General features: G+C 44.9%; 1 protein-coding gene across 5 annotated transcripts in view; it reads right to left on the bottom strand.

Moving 5' to 3' along the window:
* Positions 1–22,416, bottom strand: part of LOC112251485 (roundabout homolog 2-like) — a 113,394-nt gene that overhangs the window by 57,030 nt on the left and 33,948 nt on the right. For all 5 annotated transcript variants that reach the window (XM_042309498.1, XM_042309500.1, XM_042309501.1 and 2 more), the window contains exons 3-5: positions 544–701; positions 198–318; positions 1–34 (exon numbers count right to left, since the gene is read on the bottom strand). The exon at positions 1–34 is cut by the window's left edge and continues 105 nt beyond it. In XM_042309498.1, coding sequence (XP_042165432.1) covers positions 1–34; positions 198–318; positions 544–701 — 313 coding nt within the window. The remainder of the gene's footprint in view (positions 35–197; positions 319–543; positions 702–22,416) is intronic.

The raw sequence follows: 22,416 nt of genomic DNA, 5'->3' as shown, positions 1-22,416 counted from the left end.
TGGTTCACCGGCCGACGGACAAACGTGGGTCTCTCTGGACAACCACACACACACAGACACACAGACACAGACACAGACACACACACACAGACACCCACACACGCACACGAGATGAGTCTACAAGCACTCGTAAAACAGGTAGCATGTACACAAGTGCAGCTATTACAGAAAGCACCAGGGGGTGAGTCTGTCCTTACCGAACACAGAGAGCTGAGCCGTCTCACTGTCTCTCTCCCCCACCATGTTGGTGGCCACACACACATACATCCCTGCATCACTCTTCCTGGTGTTGGAGATGGTCAACTTCCCTCCGCGTACCTGACAGATAGACAGAGACAGCGCAGCAACGTCTAAATCAGACACTCTGTACTCGGCTTTCAGTGACGAGAACCGTTGTGACTACTAGCCACGGACTGAAACGGGGTTACACCCACGTCACGCTACCCCAGACGGCGACGGTGGTTAAGTGATTTTGCATAGCTCAGCCATCCCTAATGAGAGTCGACGTAGAGGAGCGTGTCCCGAAAGAAGTGCTGTACTCACTGTGACCCTGTCACCTTTGAGGTCCAGACGGGCCTTGTCTTTTCTCCAGAAGGTGGTGGGCTCAGGGTGCCCACGAGGAGGCTGGCACTCCAGGGTGGCAGGCTCCCCCGCTGCCACCACCATGTCCTGGGGGTTCTGTCTGAAGTCATCACGCAACACTGGGAGAAACAGAGAGAGGGAGGTTAGACTCTTTCTAAACATTTTTTTTTTTACTAGGTTCATTGTGGATATAGTTGATGTAGTGTTTCATCCACTGTGTGGGTAGATAATCCAAGCTGGATGATCAACAACAACAAACAACAAAAGAGTTCACGGACAATAAGTGTAATATACAGTGTAGAAATAACGTTGCACTCTGTCAGTTAGTAGCGGAGTAAAGAAAATAACTGGAGGAGAGCCAGAGCCTAGAGCAGAATTCTAGTCAAACAGGAATTGTGTGGGATGGAGCCAGAGCCCCGAGGTCCTGCTGTCAATCACAGGAAGCTGTGGCAGATGAGATCAGGGGTGTCTCAGTCACAGAGGCCTGGCCAGGTCTACAGAGCCATATGGCTGGGTGGGTTCTGTCACTGTCACACGTCACTCCTCTACTCACTCAGACGAGCCTTTCTTCCACCCGATAGTGACACCCCCACTTAAAACGTTGCACCTTTAGGAAACGCTGAGCGTGATATTCCATTCGGAATGCAATACAATTTTCAAGCCTCCAGGAAGAAAAATAATACAATTATTGCGCGAACACTCGCACTTAACTTGTCTTAATGGCATTGACTTTGCTGATAGCTACTTTATCGAGGATATGTACTCACTATGACTGTGATATGTGGTTGTCTCACCTAGCTAGCTTAAGATTGAATGCACTGACTGTCGCTCTGGATGAGAGCACCTGCATCTGCTACATGACTCAAATGTAAACGTGACCATGTAAGAGCCACATGTTCCCACTGTATTTGTTCCAGCACAGTGAGGAGAAAAGGAAAAAACAACTGTAGGAGAGAACACATTTTGGTCAGCAAGAAGTGAATTTAGATGCAACCCTGCACACCTCTGAGAAGGTAGAAACCCAACCCATAAGAACGATTCTGAAATGGGCTTCAATTCTCTAGTGTGGCGGGTGGTAAAAATATGGTGCAATGTGAAGATATTTGTATATAAATGACCATAGGGGCCTCATTACATGAAGTCCTCATTATGTGAGGTGAGAGGGGAGCTAGAGCTGGTGGTGCATCTGGTTTCTGCATCCTAATATTACAAACTGGTCCCGTACATGTAGCTGAAGGCCAACATTTAAACCTTGCCATGATTCAAGCCTCCCGAAATGAGACAGAAATCTATCTACAGTATTTGAGGAATACGACTTTGCTAAACACCATAGACACAACAAGCAGAGATGAAAAGGGATTGAAACTGCATGTGAGCAATGAAATGAGTGATAATGATTTAAAAAGAGAGCAGGTGTTTAGCAAGTGGTTGTTTGTTCTGGCTTTGGTCTCGCAACGTACTCTATCATAAAAGAGGTATGCAAATCTTGCATGATAACATCTGACGATGTTACAATAGCGATGTGCACGCTTTAATGGGGCAGACGGCCATGTGTTGTTGTGATTCTGGATGGCCAGATAACTAGCAACAATGACAAGAGGTGAATCGTTTCAGGTAATTGTATCTTATTATTGATACCAAGTCCTGTTTTGAGGTGTTTTGACTGATGCCATGTTATTCTAATAGGTTTTGTTCTGGATCAAAAAGGGGCTTAGGTGGTGTGCGCGGCAGGGGGCGTTGCAATAAACGGGGTCTGGCCGTCAGTACAGCTACATTTTAGAGAACACTTCAGAGGCCCCCCATCTTGGCGTCGTAGAGACATTTTTAAGCCAATTTCTTGCAATTCTACACATTTTGCACATTTTGAATTTTGAATTCTTCCTGACTGTCTAGCTTCTATTTTGGTTATTGTTAGTTCTTAAAGATTATAAAAAAATATATAGATCCACTCTATTATCTTTTCTACATACTTTATATCGTGTTTTAGTCGTTTTAGTTCTGTCACGCCCTGACCGTAGAGAGCTTTTTATGTCTCTATTTTTGGTTTGGTCAGGGTGTGATTTGGGTGTGCATTCTATGTTATGTATTTCTTTGTGTTTGGCCGGGTGTGGTTCTCAATCAGGGACAGCTGTCTATTGTTGTCTCTGATAGGGAATCATACTTAGGTAGCTTTTTTTCCCCTCCTTCTGTGTGGGATCTTGTTCTTCGTTTGTGTGCAGGTAGTTTGCACAAGGAAGCTGTTCGGACGCTGTTTTCTTTATTGTTTTGTCTAAAGTTTCACCTCAGTAATAAAGATTACGTGGAACTTAAGGAACGCTGCGCCTTGGTCTCATCCTCCTTCCGACGACACCCGTTACAAGTTCACGCTTAAATCGGTTTTCCATCCCAAAAAATGTATTAAATAAATACATTTAAAAAAAAACATGGCTTGCCCAAGGATTACAATGGCAAATAAATTCCTGGCTAATATAGGCTCAAATTCGCTTGCTAGCTAACCAACATCTGTAACAATGTATTTGAGAAACAAGTGCTCATTGTGCAAATGTATTTAGGTTTCCAATAAACATTGGAGACTAAATATAGTTGTCACCAATCTAAGCCAGCCCAGTGTGTTTTGCCCCATACTTGTGCACGCGTCGGTTTTGCTGCTAAACAACCAACCCGTCTATACTGCATGTAGGCCAGTGCCCAACAACTAGGACTACTACTGGCATTGCTGGCTGTAGAACGGGGTGTTTTATAATATGATCTCTCTTGACACAGGTCTGCTGAACAGTGGCTTGGAGTTTGTTGAATAGTCTATGTGATGAGAACAGCCTGCAGGGGCGTGTCACTTTCTCAACAGCAGTCAGAGGCCTGTCCCATTTCTGTCACACTTATGACACATAGCCTACACACGTGCACGTGCACACGCGCACATACACTAACACAGTTGCCCGGGTCACGTACTACCAACATTTGCTGATGATGCATTATCAAAAAGAGCCAGAGATGGAGAGCGAGAGAGACAACAGACACCCAATGGGGTCTGGAACAGGGAGGGGGTCATTTGCATTGGGGGATTTTTGAATAAATAAACAACTTAGCATATCTGTGCCCTAAAAAAGTCATCAGCAATCAGTCAGGAGAAAGTTCAGAGTCGAGACGGCGAGCGTTTACCCAGCGTTCCCCAGGGCCATGAGCCCAGAACATTACCTATCATTCCAGCAGCCAGGCAGCGAGGGCAGGAAGGACAGACAACAGACCAAAAGCCACTCACAGAGTATATACAGTCATTTCAGTTGTTTATACAATAGACACACAGATCACGTATAAGCCACTGAAGCTCGAGGAGCAAAGAGGGGTAAGGATGCCACTGATTAATAATGGGCACGACACGATACGTAACATCAATCAGCAGGTCACATCCAATTACTGATATTTAAACCACTGATGCCCCACCTTAGGTGTCTGTCTATGTGACTGGTGACATGTCTCGACCACAACAGTGAGTGCCTCTCCCTTCATAACTTTTAACATTGGGACAGTACATGACATACTCATCTCACAGAGATGAGTACCAATGTCTCTGTCTTCCATTCGCCTGCGGGTCAGCCAGACAGCCAGCCAGTCACCCTGAATGGCTAACAGTTAAGCAGTAACTATAATCATGTTGCATTAGCATCCCGTCCTTTTGTCATGTAATGTAAATTGAAGATGTAGGTGTCAGCGGACGCTCTCCTCCCCTCCCCCATCCCTCCCTCTCTCTCCCTCCCTCTCTCTCTCTCTCTCTACGTTCTCCCAATTACAGTAACAGAGCTCCCGCAGACCACACTTCAACATCTATAATTGATGATCGTCTACTCTTCTGTCTCTTTACGCATTCACTGACTCACACGCTTCTCCTGCTCCTGCTCCCAACCTTACCTAACCTACTTCTCTCCCTCACCCACTCAAACTCGCCTTCTACTGTACCACAGCAGCTACAGCTGGAGCTGGGAATTTTTGGTTTGTAGCCTTCTGTGTCTGAAAATACTGTAACATAGAAATATATGGATTGATGGCGTGGTAAATGGCTTTTAATAAATGTTTATAACAAACTGAAGGACTTTTGTTATAAACTGAAGGAAAAACTTTGTTATAAACTTTATAACTTTGTTATTAACTGAAGGAAAAAAGGCATTTAAAAAGGTCTGATTTAGTACAATTCGATAATGGTCCCGTGTTTGACAATAAGTCAGTCGCTGGGCTCTGATGTCATCTCTTGCCCAGTCATACTGGAAATGACTCAGTGGCCCACAGGCTCTGTGTGTTTCTAGGACTAGACACTGAGAGGATGCCTTCTGCAGTACAGTACATTGTGGGAGTGGGTGTGTTATAGGGGAGGGGGGGTGCCTGTAATATGTGGTTCTCTCACCTAGCTATCTTAAGATGAATGCACTAATCACTCTGAATAAGAGCGTCTGCTAAATGACTAAAACGACACCATTCTGTATACTTCTGGCCCTTCTTTGGACACTGTGTTAACAACCCTCCAGACGAGCTTCAATGCCATACAACTCTCCTTCAGAGGCCTCCAATTGCTCTTAAATACAAGTAAAACTAAATGCATGCTCTTCAACCGATCGCTGCCTGCACCTGACCGCCCGTTCAACATCACTACTCTGGACTGTTCTGACTTAGAATATGTGGACAACTACAAATACCTAGGTAAAATCTCCTTCCAGACTCATATCAAACATCTCCAATCCAAAGTTAAATCTAGAATTGGCTTCCTATTTCGCAAACAAAGCATCCTTCACTCATGCTGCCAAACATACCCTTGTAAAACTGACCATCCTACCGATCCTCGACTTCGGCGATGTCATTTACAAAATAGCCTCCAATACCATACTCAATAAATTGAATGCAGTCTATCACAGTGTCATCCGTTTTGTCACCAAAGCGCTATATACTACCCATCACTGCGACCTGTACGCTCTCGTTGGCTGGCCCTCGCTTCATTTGTCGCCAAACCCACTGGCTCCAGGTCATCAACAAGACCCTGCTAGGTAAAGTCCCCTCTTAACTCAGCTCGCTGGTCACCATAGCATCTCCCAACTGTAGCACACGCTCCAGCAGGTATATCTCTCTGGTCACTCCCAAAACCAATTCTTCCTTTGGCTGCCTCTCCTTCCAGTTCTCTGCTGCCAATGACTGGAACGAACTACAAAAATCTCTGAAACTGGAAACACTTATCTCCCTCACTAGCTTTAAGCACTAGCTGTCAGAACAGCTCACAGATTACTGCACCTGTACACAGCCCATCTAAAATTTAGCCCAAACAACTACCTCTCCCCTCTACTTTCTTCCACTGCAAATCAACCATTCCTGCGTTTTACTTGCTATATTGTATTTACTTCGCCACCATGGCCTTTTTTCCCCCTTTATCTCCCTTATCTCACCTCATTTGCTCACATTGTATATAGACTCATTTTTCTACTGTATTATTGACTGTATGTTTGTTTTACTCCATGTGTAACTCTGTGTTGTTGTATGTGTCGAACTGCTTTGCTTTATCTTGGCCAGGTCGCAATTGTAAATGAGAACTTGTTCTCAACTTGCCTACCTGGTTAAATAAAGGTGAAATAAATAATAAAAAATGTTTTTGAAAAATGCACAATTGAAGTCGTAAGTTTACATACACCTTAGCCAATTACATTTAAACTCAGTTTTTCACAATTCCTGACATTTAATCCTTGTAAAAATTCCCTGTCTTAGGTCAGTTAGGATCACCACTTTATTTTAAGAATGTGAAATGTCAGAATAATAGTAGAGAGAATGATTTATTTCAGCTTTTAATTCTTTCATCACATTCCCAGTGGGTCAGAAGTTGACATACACTCAATTAGTATTTGGTAGCATTTCCTTTAAATTGTTTACCTTGGGTCACACATTTCGGGTAGCCTTCCACAAGCTTCCCACAATAAGTTGGGTGAATTTTGGCCCATTCCTCCTGACAGAGCTGGTTTAACTGAGTCAGGTTTGTAGGCCTCCTTCTCACACACACTTTTTCAGTTCTCCCCACAAAGTCTCTATAGGATTGAGGTCAGGGCTTTGTGATGGCCACTCCAATTCTCCCCAATTTCGTGGTATCCAATTGTTTTAGTAGCTATTATCTTCGCTACAACTCCCTTCGGGCTCGGGAGAGACGAAGGTTGAAAGTCATACGTCCTCCGATACACAACCCAACCAAGCCGCACTTCTTCTTAACACAGCGCGCATCCAACCCGGAAGCCAGCCGCACCAATGTGTCGGAGGAAACACCGTGTACCTGGCAAACTTGGTTAGCGCGCACTGCGCCCGGCCTGCCACAGGAGTCACTGGTGCGCAATGAGACAAGGACATCCCTACCGACCAAGCCCTCCCTAACCCTGACGACGCTAGGCCAATTGTGCGTTGCCCCACAGACCTCCCGTTCGCAGCCGGTTACGACAGAGCCTGGGCGCGAACCCAGGGACTCTGATGGCACAGCTGGCGCTGCAGTACAGCGCCCTTAAGCACTGCGCCACCCGGGAGGCCTCATTTTAGGATTTTTAATGAATTTATTTGCAAATTATGGTGGAAAATAAGTATTTGGTCACCTACAAACAAGCAAGATTTCTGGCTCTCACAGACCCGTAACTTCTTCTTTAAGAGGCTCCTCTGTCCTCCACTCAGTACCTGTATTAATGGCACCTGTTTGAACTTGTTATCAGTATAAAAGACACCTCAACAACCTCAAACAGTCACACTCCAAACACCACTAAGGCCAAGACCAAAGAGCTGTCAAAGGACACCAGAAACAAAAGTGTAGACCTGCACCAGGCTGGGAAGACTGCATCTGCAATAGGTCAGCAGCTTGGTTTGAAGAAATCAACTGTGGGAGCAATTATTAGGAAATGGAAGACATACAAGACCACTGATAATCTCCCTCGATCTGGGGCTCCACGCAAGATCTCACCCCGTGAGGTCAAAATGATCACAAGAACTGTGAGCAAAATTCCCAGATCCACACGGGGGGACCTAGTGAATGACCCGAAGAGAACTGGGACCAAAGTAACAAAGCCTACCATCAGTAACACACTACGCCGCCAGGGACTCAAATCCTGCAGTGCCAGACGTGTCCCCCTGCTTAAGCCAGTACATGTCCAGGCCCATCTGAAGTTTGCTAGAGAGCATTTGGATGATCCAGAAGAAGATTGGAAGAATGTCATATGGTCAGATGAAACCAAAATATAACTTTTTGGTAAAAACTCAACTCGTCGTGTTTGGAGGACAAAGAATGCTGAGTTGCATCCAAAGAACACCATACCTACTGTGAAGCATGGGGGTGGAAACATCATGCTTTGGGGCTGTTTTTCTGGAAAGGGACCAGGACGAATGATCTGTGTAAAGGAAAGAATGAATGGGGCCATGTATCGTGAGATTTTGAGTGAAAATCAGCAAGGGCATTGAAGATGAAACGTGGCTGGGTCTTTCAGCATGACAATGATCCCAAACACACCGCCCGGGCAATGAAGGAGTGGCTTCGTAAGAAGCATTTCAAGGTCCTGGAGTGGCCTAGCCAGTCTCCAGATCTCAACCCCGTAGAAAATCTTTGGAGTTGAAAGTCCGTGTTGCCCAGCAACAGCCCCAAAACATCACTGCTCTAGAGGAGATCTGCATGGAGGAATGGGCCAAAATACCAGCAACAGTGTGTGAAAACCTTGTGAAGACTTACAGAAAACGTTTGACCTCTGTCATTGCCAACAAACAAAGGGTATATAACAAAGTATTGAGATAAACTTTTGTTATTGACCAAATACTTATTTTCCACCATAATTTGCAAATAAATTCATTAAAAATCCTACAATGTGATTTTCTGGATTTCTTTCCTCATTTTGTCTGTCATAGTTGAAGTGTATCTTTGATGAAAATTACAGGCCCTTCTCATCTTTTTAAGTGGGAGAACTTGCACAATTGGTGGCTGACTAAATACTTTTTTACCCCACTGTATGCTTGGGGTCATTGTTCATTTAGAAGACCAATTTGCGACAAAGCTTTAACTTCCTGACTGATGTCTTGAGATGTTGCTTCAATATATCCACATAATTTCCCTCCTCGTGATGCTATCTATTTTGTAAAGTGCATCAGTCCCTCCTGCAGCAAAGCACCCCCACAACATGATGCTGCCACCCCTGTACTTCACGGTTAGGATGGTGTTCTTTGGCTTGCAAGCCTCCCCCTTTATCCTCCAAACATAACGATGGTCATTATGGCCAAACAGTTCTATCTTTGTTTCATCAGACCAGAGGACATTTCTCCAAAAAGTACGATCTTTGTCCCCATGTGCAGTTGCAAACCGTAGTCTGCCTTTTTTGTGGCGGATTTGGAGCAGTGGCTTCTTCCTTGTTGAGCGGCCTTTCAGTTTATGTCTATATAGGACTCGTTTTACTGTGGATATAAATACTTTTGTACCGGTTTCCTACAGCATCTTCACAAGGTCCTTTTCTGTTGTTCTGGGATTGAGTAGCATTTTTCGGACCAAAGTACGTTCATCTCTAGGAGACAGAACGCATCTCCTTCCTGAGCGGTATGATGGATGCGTGGTCCCATGGTGTTTATACTTGCATACTATTGTTTGTACAGATGAACTTGGTATCTTCAGGTATTTGGAAATTGCTCCCAAGGATGAACCAGACCATTTTTTTGATGAGATATTGGCTGATTTCTTTTGATTTTCCCATGATGTCAAGCAAATAGGCAATGAGTTTGAAGTTAAACCTTGAAATACATCCACAAATACAACGCCAATTGACTCAAATTATGTCAATTAGCCTATCAGAAGCTTCTAAAGCCATGACATCTTCTGGAATTTTCCAAGCTGTTTAAAGGCACAGTCAACTTAGTGTATGTAAACTTCTGACCCACTGGAATTGTGATACAGTGAATTATAAGTGAAATAATCTGTCTGTCAACAATTGTTTGGAAAATTACTTGTGTCATGCACAAAGTAGATGTCCTAACCGACTTTCCAAAACTATAGTTTTGAAGAAATTTGAAGGAGTGGTTGAAAAACTAGTTTTAATGACTCCAACCCAAGTGTATGTAAACTTCCGTCTTCAACTGTAGATAGGGAGAGAGGGAGATAGCAGAGAGACAGAAACACAGAGAGAGATGGAGACAGAGAGAAAGAAAGATAGAGAGAGTGAAATAGCAGAGAGACAGAAACACAGAGAGAGATGGAGATAGAAAGATGTTAAACAGCCACCACTAACATTGAGTGGCTGCTGCCAACACACTGACTCAACTCCAGCCACTTTAATAATGGGAATTGATGGGAATTGATGTATATCACTAGCCACTTTAAACAATGCTACTTAATATAATGTTTACATACCCTACATTATTTATCTCATATGTATACGTATCTACTGTACTCGATACCATCTACTGCATCTTGCCTATGCCGCTCTGTACCATCACTCATTCATATATCTTTATGTACATAATCTTTATCCCTTTACACTTGTGTGTATAAGGTTGTAGTTTTGGAATTGTTAGCTAGATTACTCGTTGGTTATTACTGCATTGTCGGAACTAGAAGCACAAGCATTTCGCTACACTCGCATTAACATCTGCTAACCATGTGTATGTGACAAATAAAATTGGATTTTATTTTATTTGATTTGAGATAGCGAGAAAGAAAGATAGAGAGAGTGAATTAGCAGAGAGACAGAAACACAGAGAGAGATGGAGATAGAGAGACAGAAAGATAGAGAGAGTGAAATAGCAGAGAGAGTCTGAAGTTGTATTTTATTTCGCAGTGGTCGCTAGCATCATAAAACCTTCCAGCAATATTGTGAGAATGTTATGCATCAGCGGGAGTGTGAGTCAGGGATCTGAATCCTCCCTTTTATCCGCCTTGTTTCACTAAAGCAGCTGTAGCCTGGGGAGCATGGCTTTATTATATGCACTTGTCTTCCTTCGCTGAGATCACGCAGCGCGGTGTTGCAAAAGGTTGCTCAACCATAATGGAGAGAACTTGATAATGCAAAATAATGTCCCTAAACGTGCGTGTGTTCTCACTAAGCTCGGGTTTAAATACCAACTAAACTGTTCAGCTTATCAGAGTAGGTGTGTAAGAGAAACAATGAGAGACAGAGAGAAGCAGAGGGAACGCGCGTGTAAATCCCAGAGAAAAATATGGCTGTCACTCATCTTCTCCAATATGCCTGCTGCTCTCTCCTCTCTTCTCACTGACAAATGATAAAACAGCAAACAGGCAGATGAAACTGCATGAAATTCAGCATTTCTCTCCATCGGTCCAATTCTGCTGGGAGGTCATTTAAAAAAGTGGTGTCAGAGAGAAGCAACAAAATGCCTGGGAACCATCTGTGCCTCGAAGCCATCCAGCGTGTACAAACAGTGGCGAGCAGAGCTGCCTAGCTAACAGAGAGCGAAGTGGGGAGGAATATTCGGAGCTTTGTTTACTGTCGGGCTACGATTACATTCTTTCTGCTGGACACATGCAGATGGCACACAGAGTGTGTATGTTTAGAGCTATAGAATGTAAACAGGTGGAGGATGGGGCTGCAGTAAACATGTTCCCATTTGCAACGGCTGCCATTCAGGACAAAGAGAAAGCTCATTAATATGGTAATGCCATGCTATCACACCAATCCATAATCACACTTCTGCATACACACACGTCCTTTTGGTTGTTTCATTGAAGAGTGTGATAACGTGACCTTTGACTGGGGAATCGGCAGAAAGGTAAGCAGGGGAAACAGGGGGAACAGGGGAAACAATCTCAGGGCGTGGGTCTACGGGAGAATAGCACATAGTCTACAGCACGGGGTACCTTTAGGCATACTGGTAGACACAATCTACAAACCCCTCTACTACACATTGAAGAACGATTTTTATTTTTTTATTTTACCTTTATTTAACCAGGCAAGTCAGTTAAGAACACATTCTTATTTTCAATGACGGCCTAGGAACAGTGGGTTAACTGCCTGTTCAGGGGCAGAACGACAGATTTGTACCTTGTCAGCTCAGGGGTTTGAACTCGCAACCTTCCGGTTACTAGTCCAACGCTCTAACCACAAGGCTACCCTGCCGCCCCGCTGTACCCACGATGGTGGGTAACGTATAATGTGCCAGTGTTGGTGAAATACCAGCTGCTAATAAGGCCACTACCACCAACCTTCTGTGCCAAGGGAAAGCATGGCATCAAAACAAGTCCAGTGCCATGCGAGTGAGGAGGGGGAAGGGGTGACGGCTAGGGAGTTGAAACAGGTGTGTTCTGCCCCCCCCACAGGCGCTACTGAGCCCCTGGAAGCAGCTTACAGTACCCATTAGGATTATTCACCCCAAATCCATGTTAATCACATTTGGGCACACGGTAGCCCACTGCTGCCACTGCCACCCACCATATTCATCAGGACTGTAGACGGAGACGTAGTCTGGGGGACGGTTTGGGGTCAAAAGTAGCATTGGGGGGACAGCATCACTAGTCTCCCACATATAAACAAAGTCCAACACCCAGAGAGTATAGACACATGAAACCATCCCCGCACAGCTCCCTGCACAGCTCCCCGCACAGCTCCCCGCACAGCTCCCCGCACAGCTCCCCGCACAGCTCCCCGCACAGCTCCCCGCACAGCTCCCTGCACAGCTCCCCGCACAGCTCCCTGCATAGCTCCCTGCATAGCTCCCTGCATAGCTCCCCGCACAGCTCCCCGCACAGCTCCCTGCACAGCTCCCTGCACAGAGCACCTGGGCAGATAAAGATGGACTATCAATCAGAGGCCTGACTGCAGTGCCACCTCAGCAAATGGCATCAATTCTTTACGGATGACAGTTCTACAGACAGATAGGCATGGGGAATCAGTCAAAGCTTTCCGATGATAGCTCATCAGAGGGGGATCACAACGAGTCTCCTCTGACGGAGGACATTCGGTCGCCCCTACACACTGCATACACAGACCTCATACACACACACACACACACCACACACGCACGTCACGCACTCCACATACACACCACACTCCTCTCAGGGAGCTCCACTGTAACATGTTCCAAAGGGCCTCTGTGTCAAACATTACTTCCCATTCAGCTGTGTGTGCTGGCACTGAGAGGGATCTGAGAGGGAGCAGGAGTGAAAGAGAGAGGAAGGAGAGCAGAAAAAGAGGAAAACATAAGCGCTCATCCCACAAGAGGCCTTTGTGTGGCAGACTTCCAGGAATAAGGTTTAATCAGTTTTCCCTTCTTCCTCTGTCAGTCTTCTGCCTTCTCTTACACACACACACACACACACACACACACACACACACACACACACACACACACACACACACACACACACACACACACACACACACACACACACACACACACACACACAGATACCAACACACAACACACACACAGATACCAACACACAACACACAACACACACACATGTAAGAAAACACACACATAACAACACACACACACATGCATAACACACATTCATATCACACACACAACACACACACACAACAACACACACACACATGCATAACACACACAAATCCCTGTCTCTCCCGACAGCAGCAGTAATTGTGCCTGCAGTCTCTCGTCCTCCATGACTCTCTCTAACTCTTCTGACAAAGCATCTTGTTTATTTATTCACAAACCTCAGCATTAATCTCTCACCCTAACCATCACTCTCTCCTCCTCCACAATCTTTCTGCCACCGCTTTCACAATCTATCCTTCCATCTCTTCCGCCCTATCTCTCTAAATCCCTCACTCCCCATCTCTTTATCCATCTCCCCCTGAAGGGTAGAAAAGAAAATACTCTGTAAAAGAAGCCTGTTACTCTTTTACTTTTTGAGGTTTATCCTAAGCCTGCAATCGTAATAGAAAACCGTTAAAGTAAATTCAGATATAGCAGGTCATTACCAGAGCTGTGCGAAATGAACCTCAGAGGACAGAGGACAGCGTATACGTGACGTGATGCAGAGCAAAATAACAGTAAATACCAGGCTGGCTGATCCCAGCACAGCTGGAGGTCTCAGCACCCTCTAATCCTGACTCTGACTCAGCCCACAGCCCACTGGCCCAGGGACAGCTGAGTGACAGGACAGGGGCCACACCTCACTGCCAACTGGGCAAAAGACAGCAGACTGGCCCTTTTAGAGACGTGTTAAGCTGTGTGTCTGTAGGGCTCTGTGTGGTATTGGGTCAAACAGGGACCAGACCTTCCACTAACAGACTTTCCATTAACTGTAGGGTGTCAATCACTTTGGACTGACCGTTTGGGACAAACAAGTTCAAGTTCAACTTGAACTAACAAACACAGTAATTCCAGTCCTATTATTAAACAATGATGTGGTTATTCAGCAGATCTTTCAGCTGACACAGTCCTGCCTTGTTGCACTACTGCAGCTAATACCATCATTCTGTTGACAGTTGTAATGTCATGTCCTGTGAAGTCCGATTCATGTTGATGTGGCCACAGACTGCACACTGTACTGGTGGTGGCAGTCAAAGGACCGGCTGTCACATCAAACCGCAGTGCTCTGATACAATCGTCTAGCAATCTGGCCATCCCAGAGACAGACAGACAGCACATCAATGGCTGGTCAGAGCTCTAGCATATGGCTGACAGCGAGCCCAACAGCAGGACGACCGACTGCCTGAGCGCCCCACTGCCCGGCCGGCTGACCGCTGGTCTATAAGCAGACTAACTGGGGACAGATCCGAGGATTAGCTTCTGCTCTTCATTCATTAGATTTCCTGGGGTCATCTGACTGACCAGGGCTAGGGACCCGAGGTGGAGAGGAAAGGGTTAATGCCAATGCTATTCTATACACTGTAGATGATACATCCAGCTAGTAGTAGAGACTAAACATTGGTGCCTTAACAATGTACCTGACCACACAGCCACATCCAGAGATCAGCACGGACACACACATTCTTTATCGATATAGCTCCTTCCTAGGCTCTCCACCCTAAGAAATCAGACACAGTTGATTCTATTGTCTGCTGTTTTATCTTATTATTTCATCAAGGTGAAACTCTTCCAAATCTTTTATTGCCTTCATCATCGCCCGCGGCCAGGCTCTGGTCCTGGCACTGCTGTAACTGACACGCAGTGATTGATCACAGAAATCTCACCATCAGCAGAGAGAGAGAGAGAGAGAGAGAAAGAAGGAAAGAGAGCGAGAAAGAGAGGAGAAATAAATAAGGAAGGGATGGCTCTTCCCCTGTGGGCAGTGTAATAACCCTTTAAATCATCTGAAGATGACTGCTGTGACAGCCAGGCTGCCTCTGCCTGCCTCTGCCTTGCCAGCCACTATCTCTGCCTGCTGACACTGGAGCCAGTCTGGGGCTCTGTCCTCCCATTTCACATACGTCTCCATATGCCAAACCCAATCGTCTATGGAGAGATGAACAAGAAGAAAGATCAAGACAACACTGACATATCCGTGGAGGAAGAGGTCATTATATAGTGATGCATGCAATGAATGAATGAATGACTGGCACATACAGTACAAGGACATGGAAGCTAGTACACATAAACACACACAATATGACAGACTTGTGATATCTAGTCCTTGTCCTGGTGTGAGGAGGGAGAACACAACAACAAACCATATCCTCCGGTGGATGAGCATGTGTTCTGGCCTTGTTACCCCACCGCTGCTGAGGTAGTTATCACCGTGGCAACACCGTGGCAACCCCTGCACCTCCAGTGACCATGATGTCATCAGAGGTGAGAGAAGCAGCCCAGTGGTTCTGCTAATTACAACAACAACCACTCGTGGTTAACGAGGACCTAATTGCCTGAGCATGGCTTCTGCCATAGGGGACAGACAGACAGGGAGAGAGGGAGGGATGTTGTCTGGCAGGTAAGAGAGGACACAGTGAACTTTGAAGTGCAGTGTATACTGCACTGTAGTCACTATCTCAATGGTAAGCTCCACAGCCTATCCTGGTCATATAAAGACCTGCACATTTTAAAATCCCATGCCCCTGCCCCACTGTCTGCTCTACTAAGCAGCTCACCAATTGTCAGAGGCTATTGCAGCAAAAAATGGAAGCATATCACAGTATATCCCCAGTCATTATGGAGCGCTTGATGCTGCATTTCCAGGATGCCTACCTTCCCCAAGCTCCCTGAAAAGTACCCAGAGGATTTAAAGAGCACTAGGTCACTCTTCTCAAACGTAGCAGTCAGCTAAATCCCCTGGATTCTAAATCCCCTTCCCATTCCACTCTCCAGAAGGGGCAAAGCCCACACCGCCACCGTGATTCCCACTGTTGACCCTCCACAAGACTGGCAACTTCAACTTACTTCCCAAGGGCACTTACGCTATTACGCTGAATGCCACGTTCCCTTTTCTGAAGATGCAACATGAACGCAGAGACAGCTTGCTAACTAGACCGTCAAACCATTGGAGAGAAACATGGTGCACTTATTTTGGAAGCATTGAAAGCTAAATAAAACATACACCCATTTTGTTTCTCTCTCACAACAAGCTTTTTAAAATCAGCAGATGCCACAAACCCCAGCTGTGCAGCTAGTTGATTGCCATTATCATTATCAATAATGTCTCTTGAGTGATGAAATAACACATTAAAACAACAAGCACCCTAATGGAAATCAGTGTTCTATTGTGAAAGAAAAATAACACAACCATTAAAAAAGTGAGTCAGGAGTTGACAATGGAAAGCTGAAAAGTGGAAGAGGAGGACGAGAAGGAGAAACAGACACAGTGTCACGCCCTGACCTTAGTTATCTCTGTTTTCTTTATTATTTTGGTTAGGTCAGGGTGTGACAAGGGTGGTTTGTGTAGTTTTTGTATTGTCTAGGTTTTTTTGTATGTTTATGGGGTTTTGGTATGCCTAGGTATATGTAGGTCTATGGTGGTCTGAATTGGTTCCCGATCAGAGACAGCTGTTTATCGTTGTCTCTGATTGGGGATCCTAATTTATGTTGCCATTTTCCATTTTGGTTTTGTGGGTTATATTCTATGTTTAGTTGCCTGTTCTGCACTAGCCATATTGTGTCACGGTTCGTTTTGTTGTTTTGTTTAGTTTCTGTTCAGTGTTCTCTCTTTATTAAAGAGTTATGTTCGCTTACCACGCTGCACCTTGGTCTCCTCATTAGGACGACCGTGACACACAGCTAGAAAGATAGGAATGAAGAAACGAGGAAAGAGAAGGTTGAGGAATATGGTTCAGCATTGCAGAGTCTCCCTTCTGACCTTCAGCTCCCCATTGGGATACACAGCTGACCACAAGGTCAAGGCCGACTGACCACAAGGGAAAACATGTCATGGACAGGAACACAAAATTTCCCAACACTCACTCTCCCTGTAACTACTGTTGACGATACACAGTGAAGAAACAAACCCAGGCTGCGTTGCAAACTCTTAAAATACGCACCCTATCCCCTCAGCCCTCAAATGAAGTGGACACTTCTGATGACGTATCATGACGTCTGACGAGTATATACTTGCAGGGCAAGGGGCGAGGGAGGAAGGAATGATTTTGAAATGGACCGCCCTTGCCTGGAAATTCGTCAATTGTTCATCCCGCGATGATTGTGTTTTCAGCCACCTTGTGGGTGCTTTATGTGCGCTACAGTCAATTATGATTGCACGTCTACTTATATGAACTATATCATTATTAATATAAGCCTACTGCATGATAGCTAGCAAATTAATTCGCTAACTAACGTTAGCCTGCCTAGCTACTTCTGAAGAGGAAAAGGGTTTTACTTCTACAATTTCCAAAAGCTAACCAAACAGAAACATCAATATGAGACGTGTTTGTGCATTAGTAGCACCATTACTAACTTATTTATATTCATTTTTTATTACACTTGTACTCCATATTGACGTTGAGGTTTTAAGTTTTGGCAGACTTTTCTTAGCGGATGTACAATTTCAGGCCCCTGAAGTGATAAGCTAGATATGCAAATTCTCAACATTATAGTGTGTTTAGTTTCTAGATGATAATGCTAGCTAGCTAGGTGGTCAACAGCATTTTCATCCCTGGACCACCCCAAAATATGCATATAGCTATAACATTCGGTACAGCAACATCACACACAGAAGTATTTCTCAGGGAGATACTGGTGGAGACAGTCTGCTCGTCCACCCCTCAGAGGCCCATTATCTGCAACAATCACTCCTGTGTTCCAATGGCACGTTGTGTTAGCTAATCCACGTGTATCATTTTAAAAGGCTAATTGATCATTAGAAAACCCTTTTGCAATTATGTTAGCAGAGCTGAAAACTGTTGTTCTGATTAACACAGGAGTGATGGTTGCTGATAATGGGCCTAGGTACGCCTATGTAGATAATCCATACAAAATCATCTGTTTCCAGTTACAATAGTCATTTACAACATTAACAATGTCTACACAGTGTTTCTGATCAATTTGATGTTATTTTAAAATCGACAAAAAAAACATGCTTTTCTTTCAAAAACAATGACATTTCTAAGTGACCACAAACTTTTGAACGGTAGTGTATATGACATTCTATTGGTTGCAAGAATTTTGTATAACAATTTAAACTCAAATATTCTATGTCTTGAATCTGGCATCGTTTTGTGTATCAGTTCATAAACATCATTATGTATCTTGGTTATACGTTACTGGTAGCGTCACAGGGGACCTAGAGCACCTGCAGGCACTTGTTCTGGAAATATTTTGAGTTCATATCACAGATAGAGCTTCAGCTTGCGTGCAGGGTCAGAAAAAAACCCAAAGAGGATTTCAGGTCTTGGTAAACATGACCACAGGTCTAGGTAAACAAGTTAGAACTAGCTAACCAACACCATCAACTTAGTTTCAGCCCGTCAGGATATATAAATAGTCACGCTGTCAGTGTAGATAACCACATGATTGAGTATAGTATGTCATATAAACACATTTCCTCTGACTGGGTCTCACAGTAAACACATTTAGAGATGTGTAGTGCTGTGGGAGGGAGGCAGCTGCATTCTGGATGTGCTCAGCAGACAACCTAATCCACCACAGCAGCAGCAGCAGCAGGGGAATTATAAACCTCACACAAACTTCACTGGAATAGCACTACAAGCCTCAGTTCCCAGCTCCAAGGCAGCAAAACTCATCAGACACCAGGGTTATTTCCAATGCTTTGCTGGGCTAAGCCATTTGGTGAGATCATTCGAACCATTTTGGTGGGTTTGTATATTTTCTATTGACTTGTATTTATTCAGGGGAACCCAATTGATACCAGTGTCTCATTTGTAGAGGTGCCTTGAGGACATAAATTCCATTAAAAAAGTACATTTACAGTATACAGTATATATAATTTGTTCCATGGCAAGGTTAAGATGAGTTATGACAGGTGTATTTGGGTTGATTGGTTGCTGGATTATATTCACTTAAAGATAGGACTATTGGACGATGGATTTATCATAAGGACATCCCACACAAAACAGAGTGCATGTGTTACAAAGGACCTCTTTCTTTTTTTGTCTTGATCCCTCTCTTTCTCTGGCCATATACAGTGGCTTACCTTGTGTCAACACAGCAACAGACACAACAATAAGGGACATGACATGGTTTTCCCTGCAAACATCATTCCCTGCATACATCATGTATCCAATAATCTAGATGAGGCTTTGATATCCAAATCTAAACGTAAAACGCGATCCACACAAAGCCCTTGTTTGAAAAGGGATTTCTCTTGTCCCTTGTATAACTACACACACAATAATACAAGGTATGTCCCTGTATAGGTGAATAGTGTTTGGCTCAGGGGAATGAAATTAGCAGCAGGAAAGATCATAGGAGCAACATGTCAGACGTACTCTATCCAATGGACTTTTACTCGTTTACAGTTTAAAGCTCAATGCAGTTGTAATGTAATTTAACTGGAGCCCCTAGAAAGAGCGTTCATCTATTCTGCTTCATCGCATTAAGTCCCAATGTACCGACTTACACACCAACATTTCCCTTTCTCAGTCTCTCTCCTGTTCTCTCTCCTCCTCTCCCTGACCTCAGTTCAACCCTTCACCAGGCTCTTCTCTACATGAGAGTGTAACAGACAGGGGGAATTCATTGATCTGCCTGAGATCAAAAGAGGAAGAGGAGAAAGGAGGAAGAGGGCAGAGGATGTCCTCTCTTTCACCCCATCCTAGGCCGGAGGAGAGACACTGGCCTCTGCTCCTCTAGGCCATCCATCCATTCTGTCTGCTCACTTAGTGAACGGAGCGGCTGGGAGGGAGAGAGGATGTAACGGCCCTGAGAGAGGTGGATTCATGAGGATAGGGTAGAATTTAAAGAGGAAGAAGCCCTCTATCTGAGCATCCCTAAGAGCTCTATACCACCCAGCTTATGAAGGACAGCCATTTTGTTTCAGTTCGTAGAGGGAAAATGAGGAACGACTGACTCCAGTCGGACACAATTCTCCAAGGCTACTCAAACATCTCTCATCTCCGTCTCTCTCCATCGGCCACTGGACACTTAATTTCCATAACAACATGTTTTCTCTTAGTTCATTTCCCTTTGTTGTAGCTACAATTAACGCCAGCCCTATGGAAGTTTTCCTCCTATTGTTCGTCTATCTTTTAATTGATCAGGAGAAAGAGCTGTAGTAATAAATTGTTTCAGAACAAATGTATAAATTACAGAGCTCAGCATGTGGCCACAGCTCCTTCAGTGAACAACTGTGTTTTCCAGCTTTTATCAGACTGGGACAATCATTACTACATTAGCTTGGACTCTTCCTCATTCACACCAATAATCAGTAATTAAACCGATGCTACATTATTTTGCAACAACACATTTCTCCTCCAGCGGATAGAACGCAACCTATTCCACCCTAGAGTATGTGTAACATCATGTGTTTGTTTCAAGAGAGGTAGAATGAATTAGTGATTAGCCGTGTTTGCCAATCTACATAAGTAAAGGAAATAATAATTATGTCTGACTAAGACAGAGAGGGAAAGAGAGATAGCATGAGAGACAGGGAGGTGTTGGGGGGCTGGGGGGTGACGCAGACAGAAGATCATTCAGGCTGTTCAGTCTGGCTGCTGTTTCGTTAGGGCTCGGTGGTTGTGCAGTTGAGTGCTGCTGGTTGGGTGCGGGCAGCGATGAGACTCACTGTGGCCCACCCTCTAACCCCTCCCACCGAGACCAACACTACCGTCACATGCTACTGCCCCGGAGAAAACAACACACACACACACACACACACACAGTAGAGCCATTTTCATTAACGGGAACCACTGGCACTCTCAGCCCAGCTGGTCCCTGATCCGACACTGGAACTGCACATCTGGTGTCAACGCTCCCTGAGAGGGGGGCCATCTGGAGAGATGGAGGGAGAGAATGAGATAATGAGAGAATGGGGCAGAGAGAGAGAGGGAAAGGGAGCGAGACAAAGATGGAGGGGGAGAGGTGGAAAGATAGAAGTCGACGGTGCAACATGGAAAGGGAGAGAGTGAGGGGGAAATGGACCAGACCCACCCCTGTCATACACCTGAGTGTACACACGTGTAATTATGCATGCATGCACTAGTACGGCATGTGTGTGCAGAGTACTGTCTCGTCACACATGGATGAGAAGATTAGGTGTTGTAGTCAGGCATGGGCATGGAACTGAACTGATGGAGAGAAACAGATGTTTCATGTTTCCAGGCCCAGTAAAAACATGTCTGAGGAGGACATGAATAATGTTTTGCATGGCTCTTCTTTAGCACACTCTCCAAAGGAAGTACTTAACAATTAATATTACACACACTATATTTCTGATTCATCCAAAGGTGCTTTAAAATAGCACTGTGTATAGTGCAGGCTGAGTTACCATGACAGTGACTTTGGAAGACAATAGTGGGACATGTAATGCCTGCAAAGGGACCAGGCGTCCTTATGATAATTATCATCACAGTTACTGTCCTGTTGATGTCGGTGCTGACGGCTCTGATGTTCTCTGCCTCACCTGGCCTGGCCACAGATTGACCCCACAGAGACAGTAGGAGGTGGGAGATGGGCTGCTCTTAATGGCAGCTCTAGGACACGGTTAGTTATAAGTGGAAAGGCATGGTAGAAGAAGAAGTAACGCAGGACTGCACACACACACACTTACACTCACACACACAGACACACACACAGTGGTATTCCCCAGCTCCTCTGCCTCCACTGTGACTGGATGGCTGGAGCTAAGCCATGGTTAAGCCTCCATCCGAATGTTCATATGAGCTAGGACATTATCCACTTACTGTTATTAATGCTGCAGCTCTCTGGAGAGACCATGGAGAGGTAGGGAGGGAGGGTTTTAGGGAGGGAAGAAGGGGGCGTGCACTCATAATCCACCCCCGCTAAATCACACAGGCTGCATGGAGCTCTATGGCTCCGGGTGGGACTGTCGGTGTACAGGCATTGGGGAAGTTGTCCATTGCTGTGTAAGCTGACAAAACCCACCAAAGTACACCAACCAGGCACATAAGAAAGAGGTAGGCTATATACCATCTCCAAATATATAACACAAACATGAGCCCAACTCGAGAGACAAACAAGAGATACTGAAAAGATTGGCCTTCTGCCCAGGACTCCTGACTGAATGTTGTTGTAAACAACACGAGAGCCCACAATGCATCTGGATGACCTTACTGAGTTGACCTTCCTACAATATAAACAGAAACAGTAAAAGCTCACCTCCCCCTCATGCTGTCTCCTTACCTTTGTAGCAAACAGAAACACCCCACCTGACCCCAACACTAATGAGGGAGAGAGAGCTAGAAGAGGGGGATGAATTCATCCAGCCTGCTCCTTTCCTGCACTTCAACCCCAGCCTTGCTTAATTAGAAATTCAAAGAT

Source organism: Oncorhynchus tshawytscha, linkage group LG30 (genome assembly GCF_018296145.1).
Source record: "Oncorhynchus tshawytscha isolate Ot180627B linkage group LG30, Otsh_v2.0, whole genome shotgun sequence".
NCBI lineage: Eukaryota > Metazoa > Chordata > Actinopteri > Salmoniformes > Salmonidae > Oncorhynchus > Oncorhynchus tshawytscha.
Note: the sequence above shows the minus strand (reverse complement) of the source record. Positions and strands in the feature narration are given on the sequence as shown.